This window comes from Neofelis nebulosa, chromosome 3 (assembly GCF_028018385.1).
Source record: "Neofelis nebulosa isolate mNeoNeb1 chromosome 3, mNeoNeb1.pri, whole genome shotgun sequence".
In the NCBI taxonomy this organism is placed as follows: domain Eukaryota; kingdom Metazoa; phylum Chordata; class Mammalia; order Carnivora; family Felidae; genus Neofelis; species Neofelis nebulosa.
Window position 1 is genome coordinate 9626374 of NC_080784.1, and position 23476 is coordinate 9649849.

The following is a 23476-nucleotide window of genomic DNA, read 5'->3' on the forward strand; positions in this document are numbered from 1 at the left end:
TAGTTCACATCAGTTTATCCATTTTTTCGTGCACGGTCCGTGCATTAGAACTATAAATAACTTCCTGTCCCTTTAACTCAGAAGCAAATAAGTTTGATCGTGGCAGCTTTAAGTTCCATTCTATCCATTTACTTTAAAAAAATCTTTTTTAACATTAATTTTTGAGAGACAGAGCATGAGTGGGGGAGGGGCAGAGAGAGGGAGACATAGAATCCAAAGCAGGCTCCAGGCTCTGAGCTCTCAGCACAGAACCCAACGCAGGGCTCAAACTCATGGACCTGAGCTGAAGTCGGATGTGTAACTGACTGAGCCACCCAGGTGTCCCCCATTATATTCATTTTTTATTTTGATTATTTTATTCTTCAAATGGGTGTGCACTCCATTGGCACATTGCTGGCTGAGCCTGGGTTGGGTAGGAAAACATCATATGGCACATATGAACCAGAAACAATTATATTTTTTTGTAGACCTCGTTATCTCATTTTAACTTCTTAAGACAGGGGTTGGAATTAAACTGAGTAATCATAAGCAGCATAATATTCAATAAAACAAGTAAAAATTTTAAATATGTCTTTTTGGAAGCTTTTTCAAAGGTCTAGGATTCTTTTTTAAAAATCCCAGTAAAATGACATAAATAGGTCTTAATTTATCTTCATAATTAGCATCCAATTAAGATATATATTTATATGTCACCAGTTTTTATTCAAATGAATTTAATGAAACTGTTAAGATACTAAATGACTTCAATTATGTCCATAGCTCCAAATTCAATCAACAAGCATCAGATGTAATGACACTTTAAAAAAGGAGTTCAACGAGGAAAAATGATGGGCTTGAAAAGAATATTATACTCTGTATAATATCTCAATTAAAATACATTATGCCTATTTGCCTTCTGAAACCAAAAGCAATCACTTGAGTAAATGCTGGTGTTGGAAATAGACATGTTTTTTTGTTTGTGTGTATATAGTGTACATGTATATTTCTAGCAACTTTAGGGCAGTATCCTAGAAGAGTACTTCAAGATCTATAACAATTTTAACAGGGAAGGACTCTTGAAGTATAATTTATCCATTATTTGGTATGTGTTATTTAGTTGTACGCCTTGTTATAATTTGAATTATATTAGTTACCATCCCTTTGATTGTTTTCTTGAAAAAAAATGATAATATCTAGGGTTGTAGACGAGATTCCTGAGTAGAATTTGATTATTTCATTAAAAGAAATGATAATATCTAGGGTTTCAGATGGGATTCCTGAATAGAATAAGGAATCTTTTTGAAATTTTATCACAATCACTTTAACATTTTTTGTGTGAACAGCTTCAGACGGTTGTCTTTGGCCTTTGTAAAACAATTCTTTAGAGTCTGCATTTGTGAAACCACATTCTTTGTCCTTATCTTCAACTTAACTGCAGGTCTATATTCATTTACCTCAAATAGACAACAGACATGGAATAATAACAAAATAAGGGATTTCCTACTAATAACTGTTGACAGAGTGCCAAGAATTGTGAAGAGTTGGAGATCTCATCCTACCTGACGGATAACAAGGTAGCCTGCTAATTTCATGGAAGCTGGCAGAAGACAAGAGATACTGGGTCAGAGACAAAGGACTTGCTTGCTTATTCAACACAGCAAACAGCATGATCTTCCTATTCAGGTCCCTCCTAGGTCCAGTGAGGGTACAGAGCAGTGGGCTCGGGTGGGCACAGCACACAGTAAGGCTGCATCACAACCGAGGAAACTCAAGCTCAGGAAACCCACATTTTTATACGGAGGTTGCAAGCAAATCTGCCTAACATTTGCCTTAAAAAAAAAAAAAAAGAGATTCTTTTTATTATGCTGGACAGCAAGCAAACTGCCCCTTGCCCGGGAAAGGGACACTATCTTAATCAAGGTTTTGCTTTAGAAACGTTGAAAAGAATAGTCCAGAACAGAAGCCAGCGCTATGCCTGCCTGAGAGGGTTGTAGTCAGTGCATGTAAAATATCAAAACTCAGAATACTCATATTATCTTCCTTAATCAGCTTTTGGTAGAATAAAACGATGCCACACATAAAATTGTTCAGTATTGTTCAATGCTGAATCAATGCAGGCTATTATTTATTTATCTATTTTTTAATGTTTATTGTTTTAAAAAAATTTTTTCATAACTTTTTTTTTTTTTTTTTTTTTGAGAGACAGAGACGGAACACAAGCAGGGGAGGGGCAAGAGAGAGAGGCAGACATAGAATCTGAAGCAGGCTCCAGGCTCTGAGCTGTCAGCACAGAGCCCGACGCGGGGCTTGAACCCAGGAACCGCGAGATCACACCCTGAGCTGAAGTCCGACGCTTCACCAACGGACCCCCCCACACACCCCCGCGAGAGCCCCGATGCAGACTATTATTATATAAGACTCCAGCCCATAGTCACATGCAAGACCTTCAGTACTTGAGCTTTCTTCCTTGTTACTAAAAACAGTATTTGCATTTTGTTTCCTCTCAGACTTCAATTTTTTAGAGCAGTTTTAGGTTCGCAGCAAAACTGAGCAGAAAGTACACAAAGTTCCGTTAACAGCACTTTCCCCACACAGGCCTGGCTTCCCCTACTGTTGCACGATGTTTCACCCCAACACCCAGGGTTCGTTGTTTCTCCGCGTCGAAGAATGAGGAGGTGGACACTAATATTAGAGTACAGGATCAGAAAGGAAGAAGAGTAGGGACGTTCTCTTTACAAAGAGGGGGCTTTGAAGGTGAGTACTCACAAGTCTAGGCAAGTCCTGGTTTTCTAAGGTCAGCACCCCCTTCCCTTCCCTCTCTTTCCTTCTCAGGTTCTACCCCTATTGGCTTGACGGTGCTAGGGGCTGGGTTGCCCATTCCTGACTGGCTCGATTCCATTGTATGGGGGCTGGTCTATGGCCATATCATTCATTGTGGGGTCATGTGTTCTGTGGTCCACTACTTATTTTTAATCAGGTCTTTTGTCAAATTCCTGAGGAGAACCTGTGGGGCAGTGGGTGGTGTCTTACGTTCTCAAGAGGAAACTTACACCTGGGGGGTTTGCTGTGGTCAGAGCCTCCCAGTGTTGTTCCAACCTAGGTGTTTTTCCCCACCCTGGGACCTCAGGTCCTGACCTTTCCCTCTCGGCCTATTTCGTCCCATCTTTCCCTATACCGTCAACATTTGCAGATTTGCAGCAGGATGGGACATTTGTTACACCTCACGAACCGACATGGACACGGGTCTGTCACCCAAAGTCCAGTAGTTTCCATGAGGGTCACACTTGGTGTTCTATGTTCTGTACGTTTGGACAAATGCACAGTGACCCGTATCCACCACTGTAGTATCATGCGGAGTAGTCTTACTGCCCTGAAAATCCTTTGTTCAGCCTGTTCACCCCACCCTCCTCCCTAATCCCTGACAACCACTGATCTTTTTTACCGTTCCCATCCTTGTGTCTTTTCTAGAATGTCATAGTTGGAACCAAACTACACATATAGGCTTCTTAAACACATAAGGGAATTCTTAACAAAGCCATCCATAACCTTCCTCCCCAGCAATGCCTTTAACTTTTTTTTTTTTTTCAACGTTTTTTATTTATTTTTGGGACAGAGACAGAGCATGAACGGGGGAGGGGCAGAGAGAGAGGGAGACACAGAATCAGAAACAGGCTCCAGGCTCCGAGCCATCGGCCCAGAGCCTGATGCGGGGCTCGAACTCACGGACCGCGAGATCGTGACCTGGCTGAAGTCGGACGCTCAACCGACTGCGCCACCCAGGCGCCCCCCCCCCCCCCCCCCGACTACTGTTTGCCATAAAAAGCTAGGTCATGATGAATGTTTCCAGGGTTGCCATCCCACGCACTTTCTCGCTTTCACCAGGTTTTGCCAGTTCTAAGTTCCATTTATGATTGGCTCACGATTCTCTCTTCAAACTGTGCTATTGCACTAGTTTCCCACGTGTCTTCCCTGCGAACCCCAGGGAACGCTGCTGACCAGAAGCTCATCATCAAAGAGGTGAGCTCCCTCTGTGCACATCACCAGGGACAACAAAGCATTTCTAGCTTTTCAAAAGAAAAGATAACACATCTGCAGCATTGAAATACGGTATTCAAATCTAGAACCTAAAAATAGTGTTTCCAAAGCTAATTCCATTTCTGTCTTTCTACATGAGATATACAGGGAAATTATTTCCATCAGGAAGAAGAAAAGTGAAAGAGTAAATATATATTTTTTAAATATTTATCTCTGAGACAGAGAGAGAGAGAGAGAATGGTGCCAGGTGCAGAGAGAGAGGGAGACAGAGGATCCGAGGCGGGCTCTGTGCAGAGCCTGACATGGGGCTTGAACTCACAAACCATGAGATCATGATCTGAGCCCAAGTCAGAAGCTCAACCAACTGAGCCACCCAGGTGCCCCGAAAAAATACTTTTTAAAAACATAAGTGGGTTGTTTTTATCAGCTAAACTCCTAATTTGCTGGGGAATGATAGGTCATAAAGACTTCCCATTTTTCTGCTGGTAGCACCTGGGTGCCTAAAGTGTGAACAGGTAGCCACCACACAAAACGGGGGCCCCACCTTAACATAAACATTCTGCAAGTTTGAATCTGGTATCCTTTCCCTGTTCCAAGGCTCAATGTCAGGTTTACACAAATCCACATACCTCATGAGAACCGTCAAAAGTTAAGATTTTCTCTTCTGGTCTGTGAGTGTAAAGCTGTAGGATTATTTCTCTCTTAGTTTACAAGTTCCCATTAGTCGCTGCTAATTCCAGATTTCTGACTTTGATTTGTAAAGACTCTGATTTGATGGGCTAGTGTCCCATGAAAAGGAGGTATTTGCAGAATGACCTCCAAAGGCCAAAGCTGCCATAAGACCGAAGAAAAAGGCTGCCAAGTCCAGCTTGACAAGAAATGGTTTATTGAGGAGACTTAGGGACGGACGCGTATCTTGGGAAGCTGCAAGATAAGCAGAGGTTCACAACCCCACCTCCTGTAAAACTGCTTTTTACAGCCCTAGTGGCTGGGGGAATCACCCAGAAGGAAATGTTTAAGCATCGTGGTCCCATCTCCAGAGCAGATCAAGGATGTTTTGCCCCAAGGATGTACTTTAAGGTGTGACTATACCAAAAAAAATGTGTGCGTGTGTGTGTGTGTGTGTGTGTGTGTGTTTGTGTGTGTTGGGGGGCGGGGGGGGGCTGGGGCTGTGTTCCAGAAGTCTTCGGGTCACACACAGGTCCTCAAGGCAGATCGGTTCAAGATGCCGTTAGTCAGGTTCTCACAGCTCGAGCTGAGGGTGTTTGTGAAGAGGTTCTCCAGGCAATTATACAGGCCAGGTCTGAGAACAGGTGACCTGAAAGCATTCTGAAAACTATAGGTTTCTAGCCCTAAGTAAGTTATAAAGAACACTGCATATTACGATGAGTGCAGAAAAAGATCAGAGCAGATATACTACGCTTTGAGAAGAATATTGTACATACAGGTTTAAGAATGACTCCCGATTGGGGCGCCTGGGTGGGTGGCGCAGTCGGTTAAGCGTCCGACTTCAGCCAGGTCACGATCTCGCGGTCTGTGAGTTCGAGCCCCGCGTCAGGCTCTGGGCTGATGGCTCGGAGCCTGGAGCCTGTTTCCGATTCTGTGTCTCCCTCTCTCTCTGCCCCTCCCCCGTTCATGCTCTGTCTCTCTCTGTCCCAAAACTAAATAAAAAATGTTGAAAAAAAATTAAAAAAAAAAAGAATGACTCCCGATGTAAAAGATGATTTTGAAGGAAAAGATGATGCTAGAAAGGCACGTGTGCACCTCTCGTTGCCAGATAGTTGACTGAATGCTGACGAAAACAATACCAAGCTAGACGCCATTGTAGTGCCTATTTCTTTTGTTGTTGTTGTTTATTTTTGAGAGAGAGAGAGCGAGCAAGCAGGGGAGGGGCAGCAAGAGAGGGAGACACTGAATCTGAAGCAGGCTCCAGGCTCTGAGCTGTCAGCAGAGAGCCCGACGTGGGGTTCGAACTCACGAACTGTGAGATGATGACCTGAGTCACAGTCAGATGCTCATCCGAGATACCCAGGCGCTCCATTGCCTGTTTCTAAGTGCCATCACCAACCTCTACACATGAGATTCGTAACACCATAGTATCATTCAAGTGCCAGAAAACATGTTCAGAACAAATTATCATACTAGATATCAGTAGCTAAAAGATCAGAGATTTTTCTGGAGAAAAAACTTCACACGCCAAGAACTCCATCAGAGGGGGGAAAGGAAAAGAAAAAGAAAAAAAATTAACACAATTGCTCATCAGAAGACTGCTCAATATTTTCGAATACATGCAGAAATCAACTTTATTATTAACAGCATTGTTTCCTCTTCCAGTCAGTAGGGAGCATTATGTAAAACTGATAATCAGTGATAAGAGACCCATCACTGTAAGGTAATGAAAGTGAATCCGGACTAATCATGCTGTGATTCATTGTTAGGTTGTTCTTAGAGTCTAAAAACTTGGGTATGCTAATTACTAAGTGTCCAAACACCCATTAGTCCTTTTGGCCTCAATATGTCACTAGGGAAATTAATCCCCAAAGTTGCAATGTCTTGAAACACTAGCAGAGATCCAAGTATCACTTAAAATTTAAACATACAGAAAATACACACACACATTCATGTTCAGGGCATATACAAAGCTTAGATAAAAAGATCATCAAAAACGTTTCCGATGTAGAAACCGCAAGTGCTAATTCAGCGCACGTTTATTTTTGCGCTTCTCTTGCGCAGAGAAGGTAGGATACACGAGGCACGTGAGAGGAGGACGGTGCGCGACCTCTTCAGCCTTTGTTTCTTCTTTAAACAGAGATGTTGACAGACGAGAAGGATTAGATGCAGTCTACTTTTTCTTCACTCGGCTGATTTTTTAGAGAATTATAAACCATGAAACTAAACTGAGTAAATGTTGCAAGTTTACCGCAAGCGGCACCTGGGGCCAAGAAGAGAGAAAGTTATCCGGGTAAACAGAACGCACGTGAGTACGGTCAATACACGCGTAGCTTCCTCGCCTTGCTGCTGGCGGTCGTGAACCCAACGCGAACAGAGCCACGCAGAAGCATGCTTTGTGCACGGACTAGCTGGCGGTCCGTGAGAGAAAGCCATTTCTTTGAACCTCAGAATACAGGCTGATCTGGGACTCTAGGCACGCACGCGGTCATTGCTACCACTACTTTGTTTTCATATCCTTTTCTTGGCAAAAAATAATTTTTTTAGGCAAGGGCTTCACATTTTATTTCCCTAGCCACCAGGACGTGACCATGATCCATTCCTAATCCTCCCCTCCCCTTTCTCCCTGTTCTTTCCTACTTTTCTACTCCCACGCAAAGCCAGACGAGCTCTTTGTTAAGACACTCTGTGTCTAATCCAGTTAGCCTCACTGACGCGGTTCCCTGCTGCCCTACCAGCCACACACCCCTATGGCAATAGGGGGCTTCTTCCCCGTCACTCCCCCCGCCCCCCCTCCGCAAACACCTTGCAGGGGCCTCTTCTAATGCCAATAATTTAAGGAACGAGTCAATTTTAAATTCATCTACCATTATATAATTGTCATTTTTACATCTTGTTAAATCCAACTCTGAGCCTTCTACGGTTTCTTAACACTGAATCAATCAAACCGACTTACTTTAAATGTGAAGCCTTCTCCCCCGCCCGCCCATAACGTCTATTGACTTTGGTATCTCAGTACTTAAAAAAGAATAAGGAATTCCTCAAACAAGTTTTTCAAATACAGAACTGTGGGAAGGAAAAGATCAAAGAACAATAATAAGCAGTCTAACCTAATAAGTTATATTGATCAGTAAGCTGTATCTCTTCCCCATCTGAAAATGCACTAATGAGAAGCAGCAGTGGTTGATCTTGAAACACTTTGAAACGGTGATAGGCTCATATAGAAAGTAAATGAAGCAAAGGACATGCCTCAAATGCCGTGCAAAAATAATTCTGCCAACTTCTTTGGTTTACTAATTAGTAATACATTTTGTACCTTGGAGCCCCAAGAAGGTCTAAATGACTGAGACATTAATATAATGAATGGAAAAGAAGCAGGGAAGATAATTTGTCCCTATCGACCTCGAATTAATAAAAGCATCTGACTAGAGTTAGCCCATCTCAGCATGTCCTGGAGCTGAAGCTAAACCTGATGTAGGACCAATGTCAAAGATAAGAATTAAGAGCCAAAGAGTAGGTCATAACCACTAGCAGTCAACCAAAGGGGGGGTTTAGGTATATTTAAGGACTCTGGGGGTCTTGACGGATCAACAATTAACATTTACCTGGTGCCTGCCCGATACGGTCCCTGTTTCCATTGTATTGCAGCAAAAATCCACCAGAGTATTTTTTAGCGTATGTTTGCAACAACATTTACAAGTTCACACAAATACGAATTCCACATAAAACTTACCATAACTTCCGGTCACGTTGGCACATATCACAGCCCCAAAGAAGTTTGGAAAATACTTCTGAATTCTTGAAATCACTTTCCGGCAAGCTACGGTCGGCTCTTCTCCTCCTCTCATATACTCTACAGCCTGGTAGCTGGTTTAAACAGAGGCGAAACTTAAGCATCACAGAACAAAGTCCAAGGGTGTTAGCGTGAAGTTAAGACACCTAAAACCATCCGAGCTGTCACATGTGTGATGTAATACATAAAGAGAAGTTGGTAGCACCTGTGAAAGCATCAACACGAAAGGAAGTAAACCTTGACCCCATGTCTGTCTTTTCAGCTAATCTGTCCCTCAATTTCAGATGAGGACTATTATCTTTGGCTCTGGCTGAGTAACTACTATCCAGTAACAACAGCCAGAAGTGATTAAAAAAAAAAAAAAAAGAGAGGTTCTATTTAAACAGGAAATGGGGCTACAATCAGTGGGAGAAATACCGGGCATGTGCAAAACATCCAGTCGTAATGATCATCTTTCAGTAATTAATTGCACACCGTGACTGACTTCCCCGCTTTTATCGCCAATTATCACCCTTCCTTTACTCAGTGGCCTTGCATAAATTATTTAAATGCATCATAAGTGTTCTCATCTGTGAAGTAAAGCAAGAAATATTCTATTTCAGAGGACAATGATTACTTAATTTAAATTATCATCAAAAATGATAGGTGGAGAGTGTGGAGGTAGGATTTCTAAGCAGGGCTGGTACCCAGAAAATCAGACTGCGTGGCACAAACCATTACTTTCTGTCTTGACAGACAACATCTCCCCTAAGGATCTCCAAGGGTCAGAGATGTGAGGACTCACACCTTGGTAGAAAGCGCATCAGGATGTCCCCATCCCCAGTGGCCGCGGCTGCTCCTGCGGTATCATCGGCATAGGCACCAGCTCCAGGTATCGGTGAATCTCCGACTCGACTGTGTGAGGGCACAGCACAGTGATTTAGGACAGGAGACCGAGCGTGCATGCACACACTGTTTTATGAGAGGTTTCCACAATAGGGGATGTTTCTAATTCGCCACTCAGGATCGTTTTAAGTAAATTCTTCATCAGAACACACAGATCAAAGATTTTCATTAGTTTTTCAGCTAAGGTTTCCATAAACCTAATTATGTAAGAATTGGATACCAGTTGGTTATATATCAGGATGGCACAGATTTACAGTGACTGTTCAATTATTACTATCCTTTATCATCAGATTTCTGGATTATCTCAATAGGTTCAAAGTGGTTTTCCTCGTCTATAATCTACTCCTGCTTTCTATCTGACGTGCCAAAATCTTACCAAGGTTTTTCCTTGTAATAAACCTTCAGTGTTTTTCTGCTATTTTAAAACAAAATCCAGAAATCTTTAAAGTGACTCAGGACTCTCTGAAATCTGGCTCCGGTCCTCCTCCCAGGTACCCGACATTCATGCTATTTCTCTCCCCTCCAGGGGGAGCCCTGAACTCCAGCGTGTACTACTCAAGCTCCCTTCCCCTCCTGAGGCTCAGGCTCAGCCCCCAGCATCTCTCTGCTGGTCTCCCCAACTGCCTGCCCTGCTTACTCAGGCACCACTCCCATCCCTGAGCTCCTAGCACTAACTGTGACGCCCACTCCTGTGGCACTTAGCACGTACTAATTTATTTTCGTTCACATTTACTTATCTCAGCTGTGAGGGTAGGGTTGTGCTTTATGTTTTGCATCTCCCGTTAGCACCTTGCACATATTGGTTTACACTCAATACATATTTGCGAGATCTGTTCTTTTCGAAACACTAACCCATGTATTTTGAATTTTATACCATTTGTAGATGTACCAGCAGCAGTACGCCCCATCTTATGGACTACAACCATGCCTAGAAGTTAAAAAAAAAAATCATTGTATCAACTCTGAGGTTTACCTCAAGTATAAAGAAATAATTGAGCTGTTGGTAATATAAATATCCTCATTCATTAATTTCAGGTAGAAGAAAATAGGAAGCTCAGGAATACTGAAACTTATACTGGCTGTGTCATTTGTACTGTTTCAGAACCCAGTGTCAGCATCATTTGGCAGACTTTCCATATCCTTACTCTTCAAGTTACTCAGTTACCTTTCAAAGGTAATTCCAAAAAAAAAAATCACTGATATAGAATAAGGGAAATTTTCAACATTATAGCTCAGATATGGCAAACAACATAAAATTATTAAAGAACTAACTACACATCAAATAGGGGCACCCGACTGGCTCAGTCAGAAGAACATGTGACTCTTGATCCAAAGGTCCTGATTTCGAGCCCCATGTTGGGTAAAGAGATTACTTAAGTAAATGAATAAATAAAAACTACAAAAAACCCAACTAAATATCAAATAAAGATTTAAAAATCTACAAGTGGATAATCACTAGATGTTAGGAGCCCTGTATAAAGTAATTTACCAAAATGTAAATAGATGTGATGAAAAGAATGTGTGTGCACGCTTATTTAGCAGTTAAAACAGTTAAAATCACCATCTGGCACTGTAAATAGGGATAAAGAAGTTAAGAACTACAGGAAGGCAATTAAAAATGGCCAAACTTTGGGGCACCTTAGGGGCTCAGTCAGTTAAGCCTCCAACTCTTGATTTCAGCTCAGGTCATGAGCCCAGGGTCGTGGGATTGAGACCTGCATTGGGCTCTGAGCTGAGTGTGGGCCTGCTTAAAATTCTTTATCTCTATCCCTCTGCCTCCTCCCTGGCTCACATGGTCTCTCTCTCTCTAAAGTAAAATTAAAAAAAAAAAAAAAAGGCTGAACTTTAACCCTAAAAGTTATATAAAAGGCAAATTACCAATTGTATCATGACTGTAATTATCTCCTGTTTCTTTATAGGTAGGACCATCTTGCTTTAAGATACTAGGTGGTTTGTAAGGTCCACAGTATTTTGAAGGATCTGGCACAACATTCTGCAAACAAGATTTAAGTTTTATTTTTTAGGAAAGTTCATTTTAGAAATTGGCAAGCAGTTCCATACAATGACTAAACATGAGCAAGAAACCAAAAGGGTGTCTGGTAACAGAAAGCTATGAATTAAAAACCAAAGATTAGCTGAGTCTTATGTGAACAGATAGATATAATTCTATTTAATACCTAGTCTTATCTCAGAATTACATAACGTAGAATAATAGACATCTATGTCTGGAAACGATCCCTGAGTTTTCTCCTTCTATGGCTAAAGTTCTCAGCACAGTGGCAGATACAAATGAAGATTTTTTTTTTGTTAGATCTTAATCCTCAAAGGAATCAGGTACACAGCCCTACCTTTAAATTTCAGAATTTGTTCCCTGGCCAATGAAGAATTCTGAGATTTAAAGGAAAATCTATTTTAAAAAACTTCTTTATTTCTGGGGCTCCTGGCAGCTCAGACGGTTAAGCATCTGACTCTTGATTCCAGCTTAGGTCACGATCTCCTGGTCGTGAGATCAAGCCCTGCATCCAGCTCCATGCTGATAGTGTGGAGCTTGCTTAGGATTCTCTCTTTCTCTCTCTCAAATAAATAAATTAACTTTAATTAAAAAAAAAACCAAAACCCTTCTTTATTTCAAAGCTAGGTTTGTGTGAACATATTCTAAGTTGTACTTGTCGATTCCTCTGTGGATCACAAAGACACAAGAAAATAATCCAAATCCATTAATTTAGGTTGTATATGTGGATTAGTATTTGATCAAGAAACCTACTACCTATGTCTTACTCATTAGCACACTTAGTGCCTCCCCTGACCTGGTTTTATCCATTTGCCACTTTTAGATGCTAACTAAGCCCAGGGACTCCTTAGTTACTCAAACGTAATTAGGATTTGGGGGAAGAAACAGATGAGACCAAGGCAGGCCACAGAAGGGTTCTGGATGGCAAAGAAAACCTGATTTATGCTCAAAGTCCCAGTGGTTTAAGGATAAATTATCCCAGCAGTAACACACTAGACACCAAATAGTATAGATCCAGTCAAATAAGGGTAAGATAAGGAGTATACTCCACATAGACAAAATGTAAGACATATTCTAGATGAATGATTTCCAAACTTTGATTTTTTTTAGACTTGGAACCTTCTGTCACAAGGAAATACAAGCAGAGCAGGTCTGACTGAGGACGCCCCCTCTTCCTGTGGCACATCCGTCAGTTTGAAAGCTACTGCGAGGAACCAGGAGTTTTCCACCAGAGATGTGCATGAGAAGCAGCTAAGGAACGTTCGTGAACATCCATGCCCAGAGAGTCACCTTCAGTCATTGTTTCTAAAGTGCAGCCAGGGTGATAACCAGCACCTTAGGCAACAGAGGACAGACAGGATGTCACTGAGTATTTTCTAATGATCTGCTTGTAAGAATTATGTCTACATACCCTCCAGTAATTTGGCTGGCAATTCCGAGCAAGCCAATCTGAATGAAGGGCTCGGGAAGTATTGGTAGATAAATCCTCACTGATAAAGCCCATACTCTCAGCAAACCTGGTGGCTGGAGATTAGGAAGAGAAGGAAAATGTACATTAGTTAAGCACGGTTTTCTAAAGAAAACACATGTACGTGGAGTGTTCTCGGTTAGCGGTCTCTTAAGTGGGGTATACCATCCTGGGTCGCGCAAAGACTTTCAGAGCAATATTTAGATGGGAACGGTGTTAAGGCAGTTTCAACTGATCTTCTTGACACCCTGGGGTGCGTATGGTGACAGTTCTCTGTTCCACCCCCTTCACAATCCCTCTTCCTGTACATCACAAAAGGGAAAGCACCCCGCTCACCGACACAGAATCTTACTGTTCTAACTAGGGCGCCATACCCAGTGTTGAGACCCCACACAAGGGGCCAACTGGATTCTATGCATGAGTAACAAACAGACCTTTTTGTTTGTCAGGCAGTTTTTAATTCTGGATTTCGGCACAATTGAAGGACACCTACTGGAGTTATTAGCTAATACAACATTAAAAACCGTATTTTGGGGGGCACCTGGGTGTTTCAGTCAGTTAAGCATCCGACTTTGGCTCAGGTCATGATCTCACAGTCCATGAGTTCGAGCCCCATGTCCAGCTCTGTGCTGACAGCTCAGGGCTGGAGCCTGCTTTGGATTCTGTGTCTCCCTCTCTCTCTGCCCCTCCCTCCCCCCCTCAAAAATAAACATTAAAAAAATATATTAAAAAAGTATTTTGGGGGTGCCTGGGTGGCTCAGTTGGTTAAGCATCTGACTCTTGATTTCAGCTCAAGTCATGATCTCACAGTGCATGAGTTTGAGCCCCACATCGGGCTCTGTGCTGACAGCGTGGAACCTTCTTTGGATTCTGTCTCCCTTTCTCTCTACCCCTCCCCTACTTGCTCTCTATATCTCATCAAAATAAAAAAAATAAACTTAAAAAAATGTTAAAAAAATTTTTTAAAGTATATTTGATTATAGATCATGGTATGATTTTTGGCATATAACTTGGAAGACGTTCAAGCAAGGGACAAAAATGCGCTGGTGCTCATCTTTTGATGTTAAGAATGCTCTGCGCTCTGTGCAACTAGTTCAGGAGGAGAAATGATGTTGACTCATATTTCCATCCAGCAATTATCTCCCCATAGATAATGAACTCATTTTTAAAACCCTATTTTACAGATGAAAAAAGCGTGAATTTAGAAGTAACTTATCTGATGGTAAATAGATGTTAAGCAAAACAGCTAGAATTTGACCTTGCGTTGGCTTTTATCTACTATTTTATATTTTCACAGTGAGGAATATAGACAAAGGACTAGATAAAGTTCCAGTGTAGCTAAAATATACCTGACTCTCCCACTAAAAGCGTGTGTGCTGTATGTTCCAGAACTTTCCGTGCCACACCAATAGCGTTTTTAATTCGTCTGAGACCTCCCACTGCTCCTACGTTCATTGTAGTGCTGCAAGAAAAGAAGCACAGTAAGATTTATTAAGCTACTTTCTCAGGTTCACAGATAAAAACTACATTGATTTACTCCAAGCAATAGCTTTGTAGGATAAACTCCACTGTCTTAACGTAAAGATGATACCACATCCATGAAGTGCATACAAATTCCCATGATCAGATAAATTAAGGAACAAACAGCAAATCAACCTACAGCATACTCCAACAGCACCACAATTCAAAGTTCCTCATAGCTTTTTTGTTGTTGTTACTTTTGAGATAGTGGAAGCGGGGGAGGGGCAGAGAGCGAGGGGGACAGAGGATCCAAAGGGGGATCTGCACTGACAGCCCCAAGCCCCATGTGGGGCTTGACCTCACAAACTGCGAGATTATGACCTGAGCCAAAGTGAGACACTCAACTGACTGAGCCGCTCAGGTGCGCCCCCCACCCCCGATTTTTAAACATGGCTTCTAAAGAGTTTTAAGGCTTCAGGCCATGCAAACCACACCGTACATAGAAGTCAGTTAAGTGATTGTTTACCACCTCAGAGACGTATTTCTGTAGTGTGGGATTCTATGTGTTCTACGGAGACTACTGCGTCCATGTGAAATTTCTATTATTCTAATGACTTTCTCTTAACTTGTGTTTGGAAAGGCTGGGTACCATAAGCTAGGGGTTCTGACCTGATGAAACTTACATATTCGTCCGTCTTGCTCTCAATAAAAGCAAGTAGATCAGTAGAAGACTGATCAGTGTGACTCAACATGGGGTGAAGATTTCTTACCCGTCCATGATCATGGCATCCAGTGTGGTCTCTCCAAGTTCATCAGGACTCCCTCCAAAGCCCACGGTACCGTCACACTGTTCCCTCTCACACACAGCACAGCCCTGCTCAACTGCATCCAAGGGAGAGCCTCCAGATGCTAATGTCCTCCACGCTGTTAATCAAATCCCAGGAGTGCTGGTTTATATATTGATTTTTTTTTCCAATGCCAAATGCAACAAACCAGAAATGTTTTGAGCACTCATCTAAAAAAATATTTCCATGTTTACCCTTAAACAGAATTTTACTTTATTAAATGAGTGATACAGACAAATTGTATAATGCAACTATTTACTGTGAAGAATTTAAACACTATTGATGTAAAGTGAGGGTTTTTTGTTTTTTACCTACTAATATTTCTATGCTGTGTAAGAAATGTCTTCTCTCCTTCAATTTTATAATTGAAGCCACTAAAAGGCAGTTAAATTGAAAGTTCATTAAACCACGGGCTTATAAATTTCTTCTGTATCATTAGATTATTAAAAATATACACGAGGACTTTTATTAAGGTAACATCAATCATGGCAAGTCTCAATAACACTTCCTAACAGCAAATAATTACAATGTGGGCTTCACAGCGTTTAATCCATTTAATCTGCACAATAGCTTTTCAGGTAAGTACTGTACAATTAGTCTCCTCATTTTAAGTCGGAGCAAACAGACCCAGACAGGTTAAGGAACTTGTTCAAGGTCACACAACTGGAACTGCTTTGTCCTCTGGAGCCCTGAACCTTGGCAAGGGGTGGGGGAGATCTTTGGTGGTCAATGTCTTACTAATAAAAACAGAACTCTTTGAAGGGAAGGCGCTACTATGGGTCATTTTTAAGTATTAACCACTGGACCTATAGAATTGAAAGTGTCTTTCAAGAAGCTCCCCCTTTCACTACAGAGAACCTTTATATGTCCCCTGCGCTGGCCACTGCACTTTTTCTCTCATCATGGCTTCAAGGCCGGGAATTTCTTTCTCACAGCCTGTTTCCGCCTTTTCTGAATCAGATGCACTGCCTCTAACACCCAAACTTATGTCCGCCAAGCTCTGGAGCCACTTCTGCCCCAGTGAGTTGTACCAGCAGCCTCAGACGGGGTGGGGGTGGGGGGTCGGAAATTACTCTTGGGGTAGTAGGTCTTGGAATGACTGAGGCAAACATATGCAATCCAATGAATAAATGACAAGTTCATGGCATGGACAGGATTGAATGAAAGCACAGATCAGTAGATAGGCACCTCACGCAGACTGGGCATTAAGAGCAATAAACCGCGAAAGAGGTGATAGCTTAGTGGTTCTCCATCTTAGCTGCAAATCAAAATCACTTAGAAAGCTTTAAAGGAAACAAAACAAACGTCTTGTTGCCAGCAGTTAAATCAAAATCTCAGGAGGCAGGGCTCAGGCACGGGAAGTTCCACAGATGATTTTAATGGCCAACCAGGATTGAAACTCTACGGCAGGTGGCAAATACAGAATGTCAGCACAGAACAACGAAGTAAATGTAAAAAGGGTCTGTATGGGAAATTAATAGCCGTTTGCAAAGCTGCACTTGAGCTCATGGTATTGGGGAGATCCGAGGGGCTAGAAAGGTGAAGTAGAACAGTAGACAAGAGACAGCCCCCCCCCCCCCCCCCCCCCCGTGACAGCAGTATGGATGTCAGGCAAGACCGCGTAGGCGCCCGTGGAGGAGTCCCAGCAGAAAGGCCCTAACTGCTGCGGGTCAGGCAGCAGCAGGGTGGACAGCATGGGGGCGCGGGGCTGAACAGAGGCGGAATGCGAAGTGAGGACGTAAAAAGCGGCCGCGGCAGGGAGGACTCCGTAAGGGTCCAGTGCAACAGGCGCAGCGGTGAGGCTCCGGTCCCCGCCCAGGGGTCAGCCCGCCGGCCGCAGCCCCCGCCCCCGGCCGCCGCCGCGCACCTGCTTCGGTCGCGTTCCTAAAGGGCCAAGTGTTGAGGACCAGGGGCAGAGGGCTGGAGCTGCGCGCGAGGCCTGGAACGAGCAGGAGCGGCACTAGGAGCAGAGGAAGGCTCCACTTCCGCGCCATGGCCGCGCGCCCGGCGGAGAGAGGCCGGAGCGGCCGCTGAGCCCGCGGGGCCGCGCTCGCGGAACTCGTGATCGGCCGCGCCCCGCCTCCCGCCGCCGGGCTCGGCGGCTCCCTCGGGGGCGCGGTCAGGGCTCCCTCTGGTCTCGCGAGATTGGCCGCCGCGGGACCGCCGAAGCCGCGGAAGCCGCGGCACCCCCGGAGGTTCCTGGCCTGGGGGCTCTGTGGCTCGGTGCTCGGGGACCCTTCAGGTGCTCCGGGTTTTGTGTTTTCTTCGAGTTGACCGAATGATTGCCGTCCCCGTTGGTAAAGGCAGACTGAGTCCTGTGTTGAGAAATCAGTATGAAATTTACGCAGCCCGCGGTTGCGTGACCCTGGGAACATTTTCATTGGCTTTAACCTTATTATTTACATTAAAAGCTGAAGTCGACAAATTTCCAAATTCAAAATGTACTCCAGGATCCCTGGCCTCAGAGATCTGCGGGGGCTATGGCCTAGGGGTGAATCACGCTTGCTGAGAACCACAGCTCTTTGCAGGATGTGCTGTCATGATAAGTCGCTGAGCCGGAAGAAGCGGAGACACGAGGGTTTACCGAAGTGCACCCTCCCCCGGGTTCAGGGCAAGAAGGGCTCCCGTTTCTAGTGTCTTCCACCTTGTGCCTGACACCTTTAAGTGCTAAATACATGTTTGAATAAAGGTGGAATGGAGACTTGCCATTGTTAAAAGAGAAACTGAAAATAGTAAAGATTTTGAAAACTATTTTTAAGTTTTCACGCTTTTTAAGTTTTCAAGCTATTTTACGCTATAAAATATATTGTTGAAAAGTTCATTGGTAAAGTTTTACTTACATCTTTTTAATAGGGGAGGCTTGGGGGATTGATAAAAGGGATAGGCGGCCTTTGAATTGTTTTTGGAGCCGCATTTCTTGTCAAGACTTAATTTGTAAGACAGGTACAGCTGTATTTAATTCCTCAAAGACTTGGGTTGCATCCCGAATGATGTCACTTGGCTGACCCACGCATTCAAATCTATTACGGCCACTTTGCATGTTTATATCAGGGAGAATATTTTCGGTTAGAGCTGTGTGTCTTTGCAATGTTTCAGTAAATCCTTCTACAAGGGCTTCAGAATGTTTTTTCTTTCCCTTTGGGTACGTAGCTTCATTTTAGCTTAGGGGACAAGGCCTTAAAAAGTTTTTTTTTTTTTTTCAGTTTATTTATTTTGTGAGAGAGAAGGCTTGCAGGCACTTGCAAGCATGAGCGGGGGAGGGGCTGAGAGAGAGGAAGGGGCTCAGCACAGAGCCCAAAGCAGGGTGCACACCCAGGAACCTAACCTTGAGATGGTGACCTGAGCCAAGAACGAGAGTCGGATGCTTTACCTACTGAGCCACCCAGGCGCCCCACCTAAAAAAGTTTTTATCAAACTCTATCAATTTCCAATTTGGCCACCTTCTGACGTTAAAAAGCATCCTTTTGAATATCTTTTCAGGCTTCAGGTGAGACAAATAGTAAATGCTCCCTGAAGGTATGGAACAACCCTTTGCATTTAAGAGGCGTCCTCAGAGAAGGTTTAAAAGTTCCTACCCTACCAAGAGCAGAGCCACTCTCAAAAGTTCCTACCCTACCAAGAGCAGAGCCACTCTCAAAGATAACCGGAAGAAATAAAGACAATTTTCCTGAGGGCCGACAGCAATCAGTAGCACCACAGGCACAAATGGAGTGCAATCCGCATTTCTGCATGGCCATATTTCTGGGCGCCCAATCCTGACAGATGCCAAGCCAAGTTCTCCCGACACAAAATGAGACAAAGAAGAATGCAACAGCTGTCCCTGGGAGAGAAAGGGTTGACAGCCAGAGGGCACCTAAAAGCAACTTCATGTGTCGCAATTCAAAGATCTAATTCTTCAAATGTTTTTTGCCTGCCAATCTGAATTTGGAAAGGAAGGGACAGAGTGGACTTTTACCTTCCTCTCTGAACCAGACACCCCAGACGGAGATCTGGGAGAGGTGACCCTGGTAAGAATTCTTGCCATTTGCCAGCTTCTGCCAGTTTTCCCAGGATCCTGTGTGTAGGCTGCAGAGGGAGTGGGGTGTCCTACAAGTCTCCTCCTGGTCCCCAGAAACTGTAGAGGAGGAAAAATAATTTTCCTTCCCGCCTTATGGTAGTGTTTCACCAAGACCCCTTTTATTCTAGGGCACTTCCTAAAATGGATAAGTTTATCTAAAGTGATTTAAAGTTCTCCATTGTCGCCACTGTAATTCAAGATTAGTTTTGGTAAGTTTAACCTGCTTGTTGAGACTTAAAATTTTACTCACCCTCACCTCACGCTGGACCTGGTCCAGCTTACGCCAGACCCAGGGCACTCCGGCCAGTTTAGGACTGGGCTCAGTTTCCGACTCAGACCCGGTCCGGTTTCACAGGAGCACCTGGCCCGGTTTCCGAGTCGGACCCGGCCCAGTTTCTAAGGAGCACCCATCCTGGTTTTTAAGCCAGAACCCATCCAGCTTCTAGGTCAGACCTGAGTGGGAAAAACAAACATGAAGTCTGAAAGTTCCTAATGCAAATGCTGCCAATCCCAGCAGGACCCAGCGAGCACCCCCAGATCCCAGCAGGACCCAGCGAGCACCCCCAGATCCCAGCAGGACCCAGCCAGCACCCCCAGATCCCAGCAGGACCCAGCCAGCACCCCCAGATCCCAGCAGGACCCAGCCAGCACCCCCAGATCCCAGCAGGACCCAGCCAGCACCCCCAGAGGCAGCGGGAAAGCAGCGAGCTCCCGGGACTCACAGGTACCTTCACCTGGTTGCTTGTTGCTCCCTGGGTTCTCTCTTCCCGCCCCAGAACTGTTAAGACAGAAACAGGCCTACTGACAAATTCAAGAGTTCGTTTGAGCAAAATGGATTCAAATCAGGCAGCATCCAATCTAGCAGATAGAAGGGAGCTCCACGGAGCTGCACAAAAGGAAAGACTTCTATAGGGAGAGCGAGACGGGAACAAGGAAGTTACAGTAGTCCAAACAGTGGGTTAATTCCTACAAGGTTACTACTTTCTTTTTGGGGGTTGGCTGGGGACCATCAAGCAGATTACCTGCTCATCATGAGATTCCTGATTGACTGGTTTAAGGTTCTGTTTCTGGGAGAGCCGAAACTGTAAGTAAGCCTTGTCTCGGTGAATAGGCCTTAGCATAAGCAACTCCATTTTTAGATCCGTTGCCTTGTTTTTAGCAACATGCATGGCAGAGGTTGCTTATTTTTGATAGTGTGGTTGTCTGGGCCCTATGCGCCATCACGAACCCATAATCCCTTTGGGGCTCTGGAGTACCTGATCCTGTTGCCACAGGAAGCCCGTGATCAAATACTTTTGACAAACATTTTTACAAATTTCTCCAGACTTTTAAAATATTCACTTAGTGGGAGTTGTGAAGTTTCCAAATCTTCAAGGCTTCATTGCTGTGAAATAAAAGACACAATTTAAACAGCACAAAATAGCCTGGAAGAATTATTGCAAGGCAGGGAAGTGCTGTTAATTAAAGGTAGGTGCAATTGAGGAGAACTGATGTAAACTTCTGTGGGATTTTTGGGGGGTGGGTGGTTTTTTGTTTTGTTTTAATTTTTTTAATGTTTATTTTTGGGGGGGGTGCTGAGTGTGAGTGGGGGAGGGCACAGAGAAAGAGGGAGACACAGAATCCGAAGCAGGCTCCAGGCTCCGTGCTGTCAGCACAGAGCCCCACACGGGGCTGGAACTCACAAACCGTGAGATCATGACCTGAGCCCAAATCAGACACTTTACCAACTGAGCCACCCAGGTGCCCCTCTGCTATGTGGTTTTGGAGGAGGAATAAGTCATCTGTGCTGGTGTAATCAGGGTAAATGTGAAATTTAAAAGAGGGGATGAAACAGGATAAGAAAGCAAGGAAAACATATATCATGCATTTATTAATTTTCATTAGCACCCGAACTGAGCCTTAGTATTTTTGATACCTCAGGAGCCAGGACAAGACTTCAGCAAAAAATTATGTAATATAATATGTTATATAATAATATATATATTATGTTATATAATAATATATAATATGTTATATATATGTAATATATATAATTATATATTGCATATTATACATAATTATATATAATATAATATGTAATATATAATATATATTATATATGGCATATATAATATATATTATACATGGTATATATAATATATATGTAATATAATATAAAATTGTGTAATATAATACATGAGAAGTCGGCCCACTGCTGCCTGTCACTCCTCCTTTGTTCTTAGGGCATTTGTGTTTCTTCTAGCTGAAAGAGCCCGAACTTTGTTAAATCCACTAAGTCCACCCTTTTTTCCATTTGAAAAAATTCTGCCACTTGAAATCAATTCCTGTCAGAGAAATGCAACACAGCTAAATTATACTATAATGGGAATGTCTGAGAAAAGATTTCAGTAGGTCAGTTTCCCCAAGGATATTTATATTTAAAATAATTAATATGCCACCCCAAAGAAATCAGACTTATTTGGTGGCTTCTTAGCATCTATTAAAATACCCATTGGGTCCACCATCCAGTTAACCTAAACTTAATGTCCTATTTGCAGCTCTATCATAAAGGTGGTAACATGCTCTGGCTATTTGCATTCCTAATGTATTAATTTTTCTTTGACTAACATTTGAGAATAGTTTGAGGCCTTCTTGGAAGGCCCCTCATGTTACTTGTAGGTTTTCATATAACTAGAGGTTTATGCTTTAGTTTGAGATGAATCTAAATGAAACGTCTGTTGATCAAGTAGGTAGTGGACCTTTAAAAAAAAATTGTGCCAGGACTTTCCCAGCATCCTGTCCAATTTTTCATTCTCTTAAATCATTTATTATGCATAACAGCAGAGATAGGTAGCATTACTGAGGAAAGAATTAGTTATAGATTATTTTTATTACAATGTGGACTGCATTACATAATTTTCTTTGGTAAGATTTTCTTTTGGTAAGATGTTTATGTTCCTAAATAGAACTTATTTCCTTATTCAGTAAGATAGAATAGAATCTCGGGGAGATTCTCAAGACGTGGATTTAATTTTTTTTTTTTAATGTTTGTTTATTTTTGAGAGAGAGAGAGGAGACAGAGCGTGAGCAGGGGAGGGGCAGAGAGAGAGGGAGACACAGAATCCGAAGCAGGCTCCAGGCTCTGAGCTGTCAGCACAGAGCCTGAGGTGGGGCTCGAACTCACGAACCCACGAACTGTGAGATCATGACCTGAGCCGAAGTTGGACGCTTAACCAACTGAGCCACCCAGGCACCCCACAAAACATGGATTTTAAAACCTAGGACAACAACCTGTTGGCCATGATTTACCCATCTAATCTTCCCTGGGCACCCATTTTTCTTTATCTGAAACACGGAGAACATGAGTGTTTTTAAAGTTTTGTGAGTGAGGGTAGAGTGCTATGCAGACCAAATACAATTTCTTTTGTTTAACTGGCATTTAGCCAGCAGCCATCAAATGATGTCAGGGAGGGGGCGGTCCAGAAATGTACAAAGCAGCAAAAAGAAATCAATTTGAGATTCAGAAATTTCTACAGGAATTATAAAGAGTAGGCCAGCTACGTATAATGCCTTTTAAAGCAAGCACTTAGAATTTCCTCAACTATCTTAAATGGGAATTAAAAATAAAGTTGTCCACCTGCTTTGAGCTGTCTAAACTTTACATGTTCATAAACATGGTCCATCGCAGGGCTGTGAGATTTATGAATGTCTTAAAACATCAGCCTCAAGTCTTACCAAGGCGACAGCCTGAAATGGAGCCTTAAGTGATATTACAAATAGAGATCTCCTGTGCGGGGTGGGGGAGGGAGGGGGTTCATCAGGCTACAGGCCCCCCTCCATTTCCTCTAAACTTCATGGCTTTCAATTTATCAGTCTCAGAGGGATGAAGAGTTGAGTCTCTCCTGATAGCATTTGAAGCTGTGGTTCCACAGAGGATTTAACGCTGGAGTTGCAGGGAGTCTCGGTATTTCAAATCTGAGGCTTAAAAAACTAAGCCATCCCCTCCGGCTCTTGCACTGATGCTGTGAAATCCATTTGAGAAACATGCCCATGTTCGGCTCCTTGTTCAAAGCTGTAAGCGTGACTTGGCATTGAAATAATAATTTCTTTTTCAGAAACTCCCCGCTGAACCTGGGTTATCTAAATACAAGTTATTTGTTTGATTGGCATTTGCCCTTGTCAGTTTCGCAAACTAGAAGCAGCGGTTGTTGCTAATGTTAGAGGGTTGTGGTACTGCGTTTCTAATTTCAATCTGTTTTTATGTTAATCTGTGAGCACGTGATGTTACTTTCTG

The 23476-nt window shown here is 43.1% G+C and overlaps 1 protein-coding gene across 1 annotated transcript; it reads right to left on the reverse strand.

Annotated features, from left to right (window-relative positions):
- Positions 1 to 6299: 6299 nt before the first annotated feature.
- On the reverse strand, positions 6300 to 17210 carry AGA (aspartylglucosaminidase). Its single transcript, XM_058719933.1, has 9 exons — positions 17014 to 17210; positions 15072 to 15225; positions 14190 to 14302; positions 12784 to 12896; positions 11240 to 11354; positions 10214 to 10289; positions 9263 to 9370; positions 8417 to 8550; positions 6300 to 6946 (listed from the first exon to the last, which is right to left on the reverse strand). Exons 1-9 carry the CDS (start codon positions 17138 to 17140, stop codon positions 6846 to 6848), a joined length of 1041 nt encoding a protein of 346 aa, XP_058575916.1. The 5' UTR covers positions 17141 to 17210; the 3' UTR covers positions 6300 to 6845.
- Positions 17211 to 23476: the final 6266 nt, after the last annotated feature.

Coding starts and splice junctions, on each gene's coding strand:
- AGA (XM_058719933.1), bottom strand. CDS start 17,140: ATGGCGCGGAAGTGGAGCCTTCCTCTGCTCCTAGTGCCGCTCCTGCTC. Junction 15,226..17,013: donor TAGGAACGCGACCGAAGCAG/GTGCGCGGCGGC, acceptor TTTGATTAACAG/CGTGGAGGACATTAGCATCT. Junction 6,947..8,416: donor CAACGTGACCGGAAGTTATG/GTAAGTTTTATG, acceptor TCTTGGCCCCAG/GTGCCGCTTGCGGTAAACTT.